Below are 16,246 nucleotides of genomic sequence, written 5' to 3'. Positions count from 1 at the left end.
AAAACAATTTACGTTATTCCTTTCTTAGTGTCAAACTCAGTCACATGCTCTCAAAGTGCTGAATTTTTTTTATTATTAAATCTTAATTCTATAATGCATACATTGAATACTTGTTAAATCTGCACAAAAGTACAAACATTAAATTGGATTAGAATGCATGGAAAATCTATGACTTCAGAAACCTCTTCAAATATAACATCATGAACTGGCCTCCAGGGTAAGTACAAAAAAAGAAAATGATCCTATATATATGTTTGGTATTCAAAGTAATTATTCCTGTAATATATTACATATGAGGGAGTAAGTGATTGATTAGTGAGTTCCTTGATATTAAAATGATTATATTTGGCATAATCACTGTCCTTGCTTGTAGAAATGTTCATAAAGACAATCATGACCACAGACAAATAGCATGTGACTTCCAGCAGATTCAGCAGCCTATCAGGAATTATTTTTACACACATGGTAGATTTCAGTATGATGGTGCTATAATTAGGTCAGCTCTATAGAGAGGTCACGATTAAAGCAGGAAATCATCAGCCCTTCATTGCTTTTCAATACTTCTCACATTAACATGCAATAACAGAAATAGAAAATTCTATAAAACTCAAATAAAAACACAAAACATGATTCAGTGACTTCCATGAGCATCGACTCTGTAATGATGAGTCTTGAACATATTAACACTCATATCTTGTTCATGCAGAGAAATGCATGTATTTCAGTCACACACAAGAGCTTCCTTATGAGGTCAGAGTCCTCCGGTGCAGCTGTAAACAGACCTCACTGAACACCAGAAACAAAACTATACATCAACATGTGAAATAAAAACTTCAGCTGTCGTCAAACTTAAACTGAAGGTGGAAAAAGTAACATCTTGGCCTGAGTTCCTTCTGTAATAAACAACTGAGCTGCATGTGCTACACAACCTGGAAATCTTAAGTGTGCTTTACTGTCACCATTCACCATCTGCTGCTGCAAAATTTAACCCTCATTTGAAGGCACAAAGCTGATAGTATAATGCTAAGAGGGGCATGAGGTGTGGATAAAGTGAAAACATTTAAATGCAAAAAATAGTGTTAATAAATGGGTAGATGTTTCAAAGTTGCTGGACATCACTTAATACTAAATAGAGTTTTCCACAAATAGAGTACATTAATGTAAAGATCTAGAGTGAAAGAATTAAATACCTCATTGCACTTTCTGTTGAACTAAATACTTGCTGAAGCTGCTGTGTAGTGAAATGTAGCTTAATTGAACATCACATTTTAATCAAATACTGCAATACACTTTTCATGTTCATTCATATCCGTAAACATCAGCATTCCACTCAAATCCTTGGTGACAAAAGTGCATCTTGGGTAGCAACACCTGCCTGACTTTTTTTAGTCTACAAAAATGAAGTCATCCCAGAGATAAACCAGTATAAATACATTACACATTAGACAGAGAGCAACCTGAAGGTCATTTTAGGGTATTTTGGTCAAATAAATGTGCAAGTTTGGAGAAAAGAAAGTGTTTTAGTCCCAACATCATAAAACCCAGTGAAAGAGCAGTCGAGTTGAGTGGATGTTTGGTGTGAAGAGCATGGGAGTCTGTGGATATGAGTGCAGGGAGATACAGTGACGCGCTGCAGGTCGTTTCCATACGAGAGAATGCTGCTAACCTTAAGGCATGATATCTGATGACTGTGCGCTCTTTCACATGAGGTCTTATGACAACAGTACTGTTCAGAGAGGAAAATATCCTGGAGCCATTCCAAAGTCCTGGAAGCAAAGAGAAAACCTTTATGGAAACAACTTTTGTGCAAAGATAACTAGAACTTTTAATTGCTAAAATGACTAGTTGAACTAATCTTTCAGAAAAGAGAAGTACATCCAAAAAACAAAAACAAAGCTGAAAATCTTTAGTTGCATTACAAATTTGAAGTTGATACCTTAAAATTTGAGCTTTTAAATAAGATTTTGTTTGGGTGCAGTACCAAATATTTCTACTGGATGAAATTTGCTTCCCACTCATTTCCAATGTGGTCATTTTCAACCGCGAATAATACAAGTGTTTTTTTTTCCACAACCATTTAACCTTTTTGAATCATGTCCATTATTTTTTTCCCCAAAACCTTTAGCAAGTTTCAAACCATTCAGATGAAGAAATAAAATAATAATTTGCCACTCAAACATGAGCCTGAGCATTTAAAACAGTACGTGGAATAACTGCAGCTCATAAACAGAAAGTTCTTATCCACTGGTGTGGATGCTAATATATTTATAGTCATCATTCTTGGTGTGAACAGGACTTAAAGGGTTAGTTCGCCAAAAAATGAAAATTATGGTTTAACTCGCCCTCATGGCATCTTAGGTGTATGTGACTTTCTTCTTTTAGACAAATCCACTTTTACAGCAAATCTATGTATTTTTGTAAGAAAAATATCCACATTTGAAATATTATAAACACTTTTCACTCACTTCCGCCGTCATAAGTGCATGCTGTTCTGGGAGGATGACGTAGAATGCAGGTGTAGCACAAGAAACGCAGAGGAAAGACAGCAAAACAAAACACCGGTCACAAATTACATGCAAAAACCGGGGATTTGTAAAGAAAAATGTTGGAGGATTTCGATATAAGCCAAGAGGAGACTGGTTTTCTTTTGCTTAAGTAAGGAAACTTTGCTTCCTTTGCTCCTGTAAACAAACTCATGAAACTAGCATAATCTCACCAGCGCGTGCACACGTGCTGCATCATCCATTAGCAGAAAGTAAGAGAAAAGTGTTGAAAAAAATACCCACCTATAACTCCGATTGGATTCATCTTAAAGAAGAAAGTCATAAACACCTAGGATACCATGAGGGTACATAAAACATGGGCTAATTTTCATTTTAAGATGAACTAACCCTTTAAACAACCTATTGCTATAAACTTTTACATGTCCTCATCACAACTATACAGAGGAATAATCACTTTCAGAATGAATGAACAATAAAACATTGACAACCAGACTCCACCAGACTTGAACAAGCAAGAGCATTTAATTGCACTCATGGTGTGGACGCTAAAATAGTTATTGTTATAACTAGCTTCATAGCTATCGTTCTTAGTGTGCACAGGCCTTTACTGCTCTTTACTGAATCAGTCTGATGAATCTTCTGAATGAAACCACTGTCACACCAGCCCAAACTAAATCCCTCAACCTCAGTGACATTAAAGGCCGGTCCACTCCAAGAACGATGACTATACTAGCGTCCACATCAGTGGTCGATATTGTCTGTTAATTCTATGCGCATGCACGTCTGCTGCTTTAAAATTTAAAGATTGTTATGGCAGCATTGATTCTGATTGGGTCTCAATGTTTTTAACGTTAAGCAACTGGAAAACAATAGTTCTTAACCCTTTAACTGCCTGCTCAACCAAATGGTTGATTTGTCACTTTATGGTAAACGTAGAAAAGCTAAGCTAATGTTTTCAGATAATCCTTTCTGCTGTCAGAATGTACTATTTGCTGAGAAATATAACTTTCTGATCATTCATTATAGTTAATATTTTCTGATTTCCATAGTATGTGTATGAATTCCGGTACTTTTGCCATAAAGTGACATATCAACCATTTGGTAGAGGCCGATATTTTAAAAATTATGGGACGTGTTGAAAAAAAAATACATGTGGTAGAATACATGAGTGTGGTAACTAATGACATAAGGAGATAAGAAATGCAAACAAAAAAAATTTTCGAATGCTTTTTTCTTGGTGGGGCAGTTAAAGGGTTAAAGTGATTCCAACCATATAGTTTCTCTGTGCTTTTATCGTTATAGCTGTGGTGTGAACGCTGCTATTCTTTACTATTAAAGATGATTTTTAGAACTATATATTTAAAATGATCTTTATAGTTACCGTCCTAGGTGTGAACGGATCTTAACTGGCTGGATGTTCAGACTGAAGACTCACCTGATTAGGACTCATTCTCCATGGTAATTGAAACAGGCTGACATACCTCTGCAAGAGAAACCAATACAGATCAATTTCAGAAATGCATACATTTGCTCATATTACAGTGTAATCAGCCAACTACATTAGGAAGCAGGCGGGTGTATATTTAGGAACAGTAAACAAGCTCAGTAAAGTTTCGGGGAAATCACTGGATTTTTAATACTGTCTAGTGATCTGTTCTCTGGCATATATGAGGGGTGTGAAAGCTGAGTGTTGATGTACCGATGTTCGCCGGGCTGCTGTCTTTCTGCTCCTCAGAGTGCATATTGTTGCCTAGGAGATGATTCTGTGACTCACTCAGAGGTCTGGGGTTTGTCTGTCCATCAACAGTGCTGTTAACATAACCATTATGTGTCAATCACAAACGCCTTACCTCACATGACACTCTACTATTAATGACTATGTTTCTGGGAAAACAGATCTGGGATCAAAAAAAGAATCGAGATGATGAAATTATCTAAAACAGCTGAGGGGAAATAATCAGTTGAATTCGTCTTCATGACAAACTGCAGAATTATACTATCTGTCATTCAAGTGACTAGTGGTATTGTTAACAAATGAGATTGTAATTACCATTTAATGCCCTGGTGTTCAACATTGCCTTGCTCTGAGTCAGTGTTGACTAGGCGGATAGGGAATGTGTAGCCGTCACCCAAACTAGAAGGAGAAAAACACGTAACAGTTACCATAACCTGCCAAAACATCTCATGAGAATGCTTATAAATTTAATATTAACATGAATTTAAAATGTGTTATTCAATGTCATAAAACACATTTCTGCATTGAACTGTGAATGATTAATTTGTGTACCATTATTCCAAAGGAAGAAAGTTTAAGTTTTGTAATCTTTGAATTGAAATGTAGATAGAAAATCTCCCTCTTAAACACTTGTTAAATCCCAAATGTAGTGCCCTATGAAATCAGTTTTATTTTTTACCCAAATTCCATATAACAATTTCCCAAATTAAATTTTTTTTCCCTGTTTTAATTTCTCTGGGTTCTGTTTTTTCTGTTTTAATGTGTCACAATTTTACAGCAATGTATTAAAATGTTAATAAAAATAAAAAATTTATGGCCCTAAAAAATACATTTTCAAATTCAGGTATATTTTGTCCAAATTCTTTGTCTTCCATTAATTTTCTGGATACCAATTTAATGTATTTATAAAAATTTTATAATCAAAAACATATTTAATTAATAGAATTCATAAAAATTATAAACTTTTTTTCTCTAAAAAATACAGTGTTAAATTCTGGCAAATAATTTTTCTTGCAAATATTCCTTGTAGAATAATGGTTTAATAATAATTGTATTAGCAGTACTAGAACCAACATTACATTAAGAAATATATTTCTGTGAAAGTTTCTTCAAGTTAAACCAAACTTTTATTTTGACGGGTTGCTGTGAAGACCTTTAGGTTTCTGTTTGTATATGATATGACAATAGTTTTTCTCAAAAGAGTCGGTAAAATGCAGTTCTAGAGATCATGTTCATGTGTTCATGTACTCATGTATTGAGGCGACAGTGGATGAAAACACTGTAAACATTACACACGCTTTATGATTTATTAAATTCTGTGACATTCTGCATTATACAGTAAACTCAATTTGTATGACTGGATTCTGCGTTTTCGCCCATGTTTTCCTCCTCGTAGAAATCATAGGGCCCTACAAATGATACTTGATGGATGTGTTTTGTACCTGCTGTAAAGGGGCAAGCACCAACACTTCTTCTGGTCTCCGAACACCTGGGTGACATTCTTGCGGAAGCCCAGAGTGAAGCCATTTTTATCTGGGCCATTTCTGAACACCGGTGCCCTGAATGCCTCTGAACAGACGGATGAGAGATTAGAATCCGGTCTGTTCCTGCTCTACACGACACAAATGACACCCTTAACTTTAGAACAAACTTTGGGAGGTGCATCCAAACTGCACTGTAGAGCACAGAATGTTAATAAGTTTTATTGGATGTCTGAACATGTGACTTGCCAGTAAGAAACGATGATGAAAAGTAGGTCAAAATATGGAACAAAGAGATAGGAGGACTAGAAGAACAAACTGGTCTGAAATTCTTTTAAGGAAGTAATTAGAATCTAAATAAGCAATAATTGTATTTACTAGACAGGCATTTCCTGAAAGTAACAGCACTGTTCACAGTGTTGCAAAAGACAACCAACTACAATTTATTATTCCTAAAATTAAAGAACTAAGAAAAATATGATGAAGAATAAGGAGGAGCAAATATTGACATATCAATAGTATAAGGAGAAAGAGGAGGAAAGGAAGGAAAAGAAAGAAGTAGAAGAATAAGAAATACATTTCTAAAAACATACTAGAATAAAAGCCTCCTTTTAATCCTCCATCACATTTCAACCAAAAAAAAGATGTTAAAAAGGAGAAGGAAACAAAGGAGATGGAACAAAAAGCAAGCAACAACAACACTCGTACACTTACCTATAGTGGTTCTGTTTTTTCCCACGAGCCACAGGTGATAGCTGAAGAGTGACAGGATACTGATGAAGAACATGGCTGCCACAAAGAACAGGAACAACACGTGGAACTTTGCATGAGTGTCTGGCAGGTGATTCTGTTGAGCAAGAAAACAAAGCATGAGAAATTGACCAAAAAAAAAAGTGTTTTTTGGGATTGGTTCAGAAAATATTCCAGTGTAGCTTGCAACATTTCATTGAACTACAAAGGCATATTTTGACAAGATCCGCACTCACTGGACCATTTGTAAGACTGCTCTAATAAGCATTTTACAAATGACAGCTGATTTCTTTAAAAGGTGAACTGTGTAATTTCTGTACCACAAAGTGAAAAAAATGTTTCCTAGACACTGTCCCCATTTGCAATGTTCCGGAAGCGTTGCGGAAAAAAAATTCCCATCCCAAAAACACCACTGGTTGCGCCAGTGCTGCTATCAAACTACAGGGCAAAAAAATTACACACATTACCTTTAATATCATCAGATGTCCAAAACTGTTTACTGGCATCAGATGTAGTTGTAGAGCTCAATAAAACCTGTTGAACTAACAGCCTCAACACTAAAATCCATGTCTGGTAAGAACTGACTGCTGTACCACTAAAATGCATCTGTATATGTAATATGCTAAACCGCACTCTTTATTGCAACACTTCTGTTTATGTTAATCAGTAAGAGAATACAAAGCAAAATGAGTCAACAGTGCAACACAAAACCAGCGCCCACAGTCAGAACAGTGCAAAGCAAGCATGAGCGGTTTACCTCCGGACAATGCTCTATAGCCCTCCGTCTGCAAAGCTTCAGACAAAGTGTTAAAAACACAGACAGAATGTTAGAAGCAGACACATCCCTTTTTTCTTCCTTCTTTCTGTGTCTCAAGAACTGACACGCACACACAAAGATCATTGCATGGCATTTACAAATTTAAATGTTTTAGTAAAAATATATGGAGAAAAATATATAATGTTATATTAGTGCGTAAACATGAAAAAAAACAGCATCCACTACAATTCAAAAGGCTGATTTTTGTATGACTTTTAATGTTTTGAAAGAGGTCTCAAATCAAAACAAAGCAGCTTATTTTATTAAAAAAAATGTGAATCAAAATACTATAAAAATAGCAACATTTTAAAAATATTATTACTTTTTAAAGAACCACTTTACATTTTGATATATTTGAAAATAGATTTTCAGCATCATTACTCCAGTCTTAAGTATCACATTATTCTTCAGAAATCATTCTAATATGCAAATTTTTAAACATTTATCATTATTATTGATGTTAAAACAGTTGTGCTGCTTAATTAAAAAAATTTTTAGGATTCTTTGACAAATAGAAATCTTTATAGAAGTCTTTATATTTGCCCTTTAAAATAATTTAAACTCAAATCTAATATATATATATATATATATATTTATTTAGTGTAGCTGTGTAATAAGCAGGATATAGTGAGCTATATAAATCCAAATTTGTGATAATGACTACCTGACTGTACATTAGCCTTCACATAATTCTTTAGGCTATCTAAGTTCATTTTCATGCAGACAGGAGAACAGATTAATGGAAAGACAAGCTGAAGTTGACTCTCTGAAACAGCAGAAGGTGCAAAGCGAGAAGTGTGATAAATGAAAGGAATCAGATGTCTTTGTGTAAATGTGTGGACTTACTGTCCAGAACTTGATAAAGTACTGCAAAACTGTGGCGGCGATGTAGACGCAGTACAGCATAGAGTACGCCAGGAACAGCACAAAGAACTTATAGTTGGAGAATCCAACACAGTTATTAACCCTGGAAGAACACAGAAAAACACAGAGTTACAAGCTACATAGAAGCACCTACGACAAATTTTGTGGCAACCTAACTTCAGAGTACAAACTGAACGAATCCCCAGTACGTACCATGGACAGTGGTGATCCATTTTCAGGACGCATCTGGGGGGAAAAAAGGATCAAAATACATATTGTGCAAATCCAATACAAGCAAGGCAACTATGTTTTCTGAGTGGACTCACCTGTCGCAGGTGGAGCAGTGATGACATCTGTCCGGCTTGATCAGCTGACAGCGGTCACAGTACCGGATAGCTGAGGAGGACAGAGGATTCATTCAAAAAACTGAACATTGTGTCATTAGTATAGACATGGATGGATACACAACTATTCAAATGTTTGAGCTCATTAATTATTTATTTATTTATTTTTACAGGAAATAATGAATTATTAATCAAGTCAAGTGACACTATGTATGTGTATACACACATACACACATATATATATATATATATATATATATATATATATATATATATATATATATATATACATATACATATTTTAAAGCTGTCCTTTAGAACTTTCTATTAATTAAAGAATCCTGATGATAATATCACAGCTGCAACAAAAATATTGAGAATCACAACTATTAAAGAAAATAAAATTCTTTTAGAGCACCAAATCAGCTTATTAGAATGACTTCTGAAGGATCATGGGACACTGAAGACAGGCATAATGATGCTGAAAATTCGGTTTTGCATTACAAAAATAAATTTATATTAAAATAGAATAACGATATACAATAATTATTATTATTTTCTTAAAAAAGAAAACAGTTGTTTTAAATTTTAATATTTCACCATATTACAGTTTTTATTCCATTTTTGATTAAATAAATGCAGCAGTTGTGATGATAGCCTTTAAGAAACATTAACAAAATCTCACTGACCTCAAACTGTTGAATGGTAGTGTATAAGTCAAAGACAGCCAATCACAATAACAATATGCAAATAAAAAAATGAATTTGTATAATTTAATGCTTTTTAATTTTTAAATTACATATGTTATCACCGTAACCGTTTGATTAAAATAGTTGATGCACATTTTGTGTTATAAGTTTTAAATATACTTTTAAAAGGTACACAAGTGGTTGGCTGAATTAAAAAAAAAGAAATGGGGGATTTCAATGCCATTGTAAGTTCTTAAGCTTACCCCCAGATCCTGTGCGTGTATATATGGGCAGATTTCTGGCCACTTTCTTCAGGATTTCCTGCTGGGCCTCTGGAAACTCCTCTTTCTCATATAGCTCTTTGTCTGCTTTAGGAAGACAGAACTAAGAGAGACAACAGGATTTTAGATGGAGATGTGTATGAGAATAGACCAATGTGAATCTGCAAAATGTAACTAAATTCAAACAGAAATTCTAATTTTTAACAAAGACAACTTTAGTATCATTTTCGCCATATACATTGACAAGATGGCAGAGACATGAAATTCTGTGAGCCGGACTTGTTTGAGCATGTGTGCTCACTTCCCATCTGTCTTCCTCTTCTCTCTCATTATATTCTGTGGTAATAAAACTACAGAGCAGCCAGAGTTGAAAGCCTCCTGCTGCTTCTGCTGCTCCTCCAGATGTGAGGAACATTACAGAGCCTGAAGCCAACCACATACACATTACAGAATGATAAATATTTTGCTCCCACACAGCCCAGGTGGAATGAGAACCTGAGAGCCAAGCAATAAGAAACCATTAACAAGATCTAGACGAGTGCAGTGTTGTTTTAGTACAATTTAAATACCATTACATTTGTTTTATGCCTTTTAGTTTATAGTCTCAGTTTATTTTAATAATTTTTTTTTCTGTTCAGCTTTAATTTGCTATTTAATTTTTAGTCATTTTAATACTTTTGTATATCTGCTAGTTTCCAAAGCAAGGGTTCCTATTTTGTATGATTGATTTTACTATCACCCAATAGTTATATTTTAGCTTTATTTAGATTTTAATAGTTTGAGTTTTATTTTTAAAGTTAACAAAAACAACACAGGACTACTGAATCTAAATATGTCTGTTCTGAAAAAAAAAAACAATACTACATACTAATAATACAGTGCCTAATAATTAAAACACTATTTAAAAACTAAATGGTTATAACTATAACATTCGCTATTTAAGTTGGTGTATCTATTAATTAATCTGTTACTTGCTAGAGGTTAGACAGATGGCAACATGGATAAGTTGTACAACTTGCCCACATCCTCAGGAAAACAGCAACAGTGCTAGACTAAGTATATTAAACATTAAATATGTAAATAAAGAAACATGGACAGAGAGACGGAGAGAGGAAGAGTACCTCTTTTGAGGGGCTGGCAGGCTTGGAAATGATGGTCTTCCAGTAAGACCATATGAACATGAAGAAAAAGACGTGAAACACTATCAGATAAATAACTGCAAGAAAAACAACATGAGGAGAATTTTAGTAAAACAAATCAGAATTCATACTTACTTAATGACACAATAATAGCTGTTACTTCATAATCTAAATGGGATGTTTTGTTCATTCTGGTATGATAAAACATGTGATTAAGAGAACAGCAGCTGGTCAGATTAGCTAAGAGAAAGATTATTTAACTGTTTTTGCAATATTGTGTGCTTGGTTACACTGGAGTTCCTCTTACCTTGCTCCTCTGTGTTGGCGATTGTGTCTGCAGAGAGAAAGAAGCAAAGATCAATCAGAAATCCCATCAAGAACAACTGGCCCAATTCACAAAGCCATCTGCTGAGTGCTGGGATACTAATTCTATCTCAGCACTCTTCCAGTTCCCACTAGATCAGCCCAGTAAGACCCGAGCGCTGGGTGACTGGTACTGCCATCTGGTCAGAAAGAGCCTTGTGTCCATCACGGATGGAATACCCTGGTTTTCATGACGACTCAACGAGTGACTGACACAGTCAGTGAAATCTCTGACAGTAGGAGTCGGTTTTTAAAAGAGATTTTTTTTTTTAATAGTTAAATATTTGTTTTCATTATAGTTTCATTTTTATTTTAGCAAACATTTTAATAAGCATGTAAATATTTATTAAATTTTTTTAACTATTTTATTAGATTGTGTCGTTGATGTTCCAACCTTTGCTTCATTTGTAAAAAAAAAAAAAAAACATTTACTTGCTACTTTTATGTAAATTAACTAATATTTTAACTATTATTAACTATACTTTATTAAATATTTTAATAAATTACTAAATATTTAAAAGTACTTTTTAAGTCAAAATAATGTGATTAAATGAATGCATCCTATATAAAGTTTATTTTTCCATTTTCCTTTATTTTTTCAACTTGGTACATTTATGTCTTACTGGTGTATTTATTACTGCTTAAATTAATCTTTTATGAGAGTTTTCCACTCATGTCACTCACAATCGTTGTTTAATTTGTTAAAATTTTAACTTTTCCTTTCAACTCTCATAGGTCACCATGAGTTGTCAAAGATTAAAAAGAATCTACAAACCATCACAGAAAAAAAAGAGGGGAAATCAATAAGGAAGGATTAATGATATATCACTGCACTTTACTAATAAATGTACCCAAACACACAATCAAATTAGTATTTTTAGACACAGATAAGGAAGTAATAACTGGGTGGAACTGCAGTGAGTATAGATCTCACTGTGAAGTGCTTAACAACAGCTCAAGTTATATACTTCGACATCACAGATGTTTACGGTCATTCACGTTTCACACTTTATTTCTAAAAAAAAAAAAAAAAAAAACATAAATAAAAAGAATCACTTTTAGCTTTGTTGCAGTTCATTTAAACTGATAGTTCACCTATGAAATACAAGTGATACAAATTTCATTTTTGAGTTAATTATCAAAAGAAGAAAAACACTGCATTGTGACAATGGAATTTTAAAAATCCTAAATATTCCATATAATAAACTTATTATAAAAATAAAGTAACGAGAAACTATACATTTCCAGTAAAGGCCAGCATAAAAGAATAGCATATCACACTAAATAACACTGCTACACATGAACAACTACTCCTCTGACTAATGAAAAACAAGTTTATTGGTCAGATTATATCTTCCTGACAGACATACTTTGCTGTATAGTCTGAAATGAGACTATTATTGAAAATAACTAATATTTTTACGGTATTTTCAGTGAGTGAGATCTCAAGCGCTTTAATTATCAGGCGTCTCAGTCAGTTTAACAGCTGGGCTTAGCTATCGCTCGAGCTTGAACCTGCACTGTATATAATAATTGATATCAAAACACAAGTTTATAAACAATTCATGACATTCGACATGAATTATGCACAAATATGAGTACTATATACTGAGAAACTGAGCAGAATTTCGATAAGTATCTTGTACCAGTCAGTTACTGACACTTCCTGCCCAAACCACTGCAACAACTAACCAGCAACTTTTATCTGCTGTGCTGCATTAAGCCAAGACATCTTAGGTCGACACTTACATATACAGAGCTCCACCACGTAAGCGTAGTAGGACCAGCACACGACCAGGTTGATAAAAATCACAGGTATCCAGGATAAACCCCGTTGACAGCATCTTACTGCATGAGAGGGCGCCATCTTTAATCCGACCCTCGGAAAGGGTGTCGGTGACGTCACGGCACGAGTCTGGTCCGGTAGATGCGCGCGGACAAAAACAAAGAGCTACTTCACAGCAGGAACACATTAATTCCCCATTATCGGACGACTGCTCTTCAATGTATTCTTTTTTTAATTAATGATACAATAAATGCACAATTTTATTCGATGTAGTTCTGTGTGATAAATAAACCTTAAAGGAACAGTATAGGCAAAATTAAATCGCGTCACTGTCATTCTTTATCAGACTTAACTTAAATAATTTTGTTGTTTCATCAGCGTGAGGGTTTCAAAGACTATTCACTACTTGTACGGCATTTTTTTTTTCTTGTCAAAATCTTTTAATTGTATGCCAAATATATTTTGTACACTGCAAAGCTCAATGAAAGGTCAAGAAAATACATATACAGTAGTCATATAATGAATTAAAAACTTTTATTTGGTTTATATATATATATATGTATATCTGTCCCTGGCTCAAGTATATTTAATTTAATTTTTTAATTTTTAATTTAATTTTTTAATTTAATTTAAATTTAATTTACATACATACCTACATACATTCATACATAATTTTTTAATGTTTTTAACAGGAATTTCTTGTGCTCATCAAGGCTGCATTTATTTGATCACAAATACAGGGGGAAATGTAATATTGTGAAACATTATTATGATGTAAAATACATTTTTTCTATTTTAATATATATTCAAATGTAATTTATTCCTGTGATGCCAAGCTGAATTTTCAACATCATTATTCTAATCTTCAGTGTCACATGATCCTTCAGAAATCATTCTAATATACTGATTTATTATCAGTGCTGGAAACCTGTGATATTTTTTTCACGATTCTTTGATGAATAAAAAGTTAAAAAGAAGGGCATTTATTTAAAATAGAAATCTTTTCTAACAATACACTCTTTAGTTCAAGAGTTTGGGGTCAGTCAATTTTTATTCTTTCTTTTTTTGAAAGAAATTAAAACTTTTATGCAGCAAGGATGTGTTAAAATGTTAAGAAATGATAGCAAAGATTTATATTGTTAGAAAAGATTTATATTTTGAACTAATGCTGTTCTTTTTGACTTTTTATTCATTAAAGAATCACAAAAAAAACTGTTGCCAACATCGATAATTCTAATAATAAATCAGCATATTAAAATGATTTCTTAAGGATCATGTGACACTTCATAAAGTAATGGTTGATGGAAATTCAGCTTTGCATCACATAAATAAATTATATTTTAAAGGATATTAAAAAAGAAACCCTTTTCTGTATTTTTGGTCAAATAAATGCAGCCTTTATGATTATAAGAGACTTCTTTAAAAAAGACATGCAAAAAGACATAAGAAAAAGTCTTACTGATCCCAAACTTTTGCCCGGTGTGTGTAAAATATTTATTTTTTATTCAATTTTATATATTTGTATATTTAGAAGGAAACTGATGTTCACAGGTAAGTGCTTCCGATGTTAAATATAGGCTGTATGTGAATGCATTTTGTTAAACTGAAAAATAGAAAAGTCGAAACATTTTTAAATACACTAAAAATAGATGTTTTAATATATTATCAAAAATAAACAAAAATGGATGAAATATATTTCTTCATCTACATAATATATTTTGAAATATACTTCAGTAAATATTGTATTAATTATTTTTACCGCATGTTTTAAGTCAAACCAAGTCAAGGTAATTACTGCTGTTTAAATGTGCGCACCATATTGAAAGTTACTAATACTTTTATTTTTTTCCACTTTTATTTAGTTGATTTACATATGTCATCAATGTTACAGTCTGGTGTTGTTTCATTAATCTATGATCTATCACTTTTAAAACTTATATTTTTATGAGAATGTGAAATAAAATAAGAAACAGAAGAATATTTTTTTAATATTTCACTAGCAATTCTGCATTACGTCAGCAGAGGGAAGCAGCGCGGTAGTTTAAGCGTCATTGTTGGTCTGCCACTGAGACAGTGTAGCAGCGTTGCCAAGACTGCGATTTTCCCGCGGAATTGGGCTACTTTATTGCGGGTGCTGCTGCGGGATAAAGAGATCACGATAACGTGATATTTTACCATTGAAGTGTGAATGTTACCAGGGAAACCCCGCCAAAACGTGTATTTTACCCCCACAGAACGCGATTTTTAACGGGCAGTCGCCGTCCAAATGCAATCGGGCTAGTTTTTGGCTAGTTTTGTGTAGCGATTGGGCGGGTTGTGTTGTGAAAGCCTGGCAACCTTGCAGTGAAGAGGTGAGAGGACTTGAGCCATGGACAAAAAAAGAACACATTATATATTACAGCCTGGATGGATTTGAATCATCCAGCTAGGTTTACTCTAATTAAATTAGTTAGACGTCCCAAACGTCACTTTTATTAATGTGCTACTTTGCATTTGAGCATAAATTGATTTATTGTCAGATAGTTTGCTGGCTTGGTGGGCTGGATGGTAAGTCGGTTTATTTGTAAGCTTTATTAGATTCGTGTTCAATCCCTGTGCCCTGTTCTGCAGGGGAACTGCAGTATCGTTGCCAGATGTGTTTCATTTCGCTATTCTGTAGTAGAGAACAGACCCCTCTGGTCCTCTCTCTCCATCTCTGCTCTTCTCCTCAGTAGGTTCAGAAGTGAGTTCGTCGGAGGACCAACTAAACATGGAACAAAGAACAAATTGTCTGTTCACGTGTGATAAGTAGATCTTGTGCTGAGCCCGATTTAGAACTCTTGCTCTTGATAAAATACTCTCTCACACACACCAGACATAATCACTGTTTTTGTGCTCTGCGCTTTAAATATTGATATAACGAGTTTTTAATCAGTTATAATCAGGAGAGATTAATTTCAAATGATACAAATAAAAACAGTCTTGAGCCTCTTATGACACACCTGACTGATATATCAGTAGTTTCTAGCTATAAATTAAGCAAAACGTGCTTACACAAACTATACCTCATGCTTGGGCCTTTTTATGACAGTTAAACTCACTCTGAAAAATTCCCGAAATTCTCATTTATCTAAATTAGTCTTCTTGCATTGGATGACCATGCTGTTTTTATATAGGCTACTGATAAAATTTTTGTAAAGTCAATGGAGCACAGCAGTCACGTGCTGTTACATTAAAGTCGGCATGAACTGAAAACAAAATGTAAATGCAAATTTTTTATTTTATTGTGGACAATTCATCCATTGACATAGTTTTTATTGAATGCATAGTTCACCCAAAAATGATCGTCGCCAGTTGATCCTCTGCAGTGAATGGGTGCCGTCAGAACAAGAATTCAGACATCTGATACGAGTATGACTTTAGTCCATCACTCAATGCCTTGTCCAATGGAAAAGCTGCATGTAACATTCATTACGTTATTTATTTTTAACTTCAAACCATTGTTTTCAACTAA

At 33.8% G+C, this 16,246-nt stretch overlaps 1 protein-coding gene across 2 annotated transcripts; it reads right to left on the bottom strand.

The window, feature by feature from the left end:
• Positions 1 to 53: 53 nt before the first annotated feature.
• Positions 54 to 12,878, bottom strand: LOC113110065 (palmitoyltransferase ZDHHC20-like). Of its 2 annotated transcripts, XM_026274070.1 has the most exons (14): positions 12,717 to 12,878; positions 10,912 to 10,938; positions 10,587 to 10,681; positions 9,448 to 9,568; positions 8,478 to 8,547; positions 8,365 to 8,397; positions 8,134 to 8,254; positions 7,228 to 7,263; positions 6,435 to 6,567; positions 5,682 to 5,808; positions 4,555 to 4,638; positions 4,204 to 4,313; positions 3,940 to 3,987; positions 54 to 1,766 (listed from the first exon to the last, which is right to left on the bottom strand). In XM_026274070.1, the coding sequence occupies exons 1-13, from the start codon at positions 12,832 to 12,834 to the stop codon at positions 3,944 to 3,946; spliced, it is 1,119 nt and encodes a 372-aa protein (XP_026129855.1). In that variant the 5' UTR covers positions 12,835 to 12,878; the 3' UTR covers positions 54 to 1,766; positions 3,940 to 3,943. The 2 variants fall into 2 exon arrangements, with proteins under 2 accessions (XP_026129855.1, XP_026129856.1); XM_026274071.1 differs by lacking the exon at positions 7,228 to 7,263 and having other exon boundaries at positions 12,717 to 12,876.
• Between the last annotated feature and the right edge of the window lie 3,368 nt (positions 12,879 to 16,246).

Source organism: Carassius auratus, chromosome 10, assembly GCF_003368295.1.
Source record: "Carassius auratus strain Wakin chromosome 10, ASM336829v1, whole genome shotgun sequence".
Taxonomy (NCBI): domain Eukaryota; kingdom Metazoa; phylum Chordata; class Actinopteri; order Cypriniformes; family Cyprinidae; genus Carassius; species Carassius auratus.
This window is presented reverse-complemented; position numbering and strand designations above follow the sequence as displayed.

Coding starts and splice junctions, on each gene's coding strand:
- LOC113110065 (XM_026274070.1), bottom strand. CDS start 12,834: ATGGCGCCCTCTCATGCAGTAAGATGCTGTCAACGGGGTTTATCCTGG. Junction 9,569..10,586: donor CTGCCAGCCCCTCAAAAGAG/GTACTCTTCCTC, acceptor TGTCTCTCTTAG/TTCTGTCTTCCTAAAGCAGA. Junction 4,314..4,554: donor GAACACCAGGGCATTAAATG/GTAATTACAATC, acceptor TTATGTTAACAG/CACTGTTGATGGACAGACAA.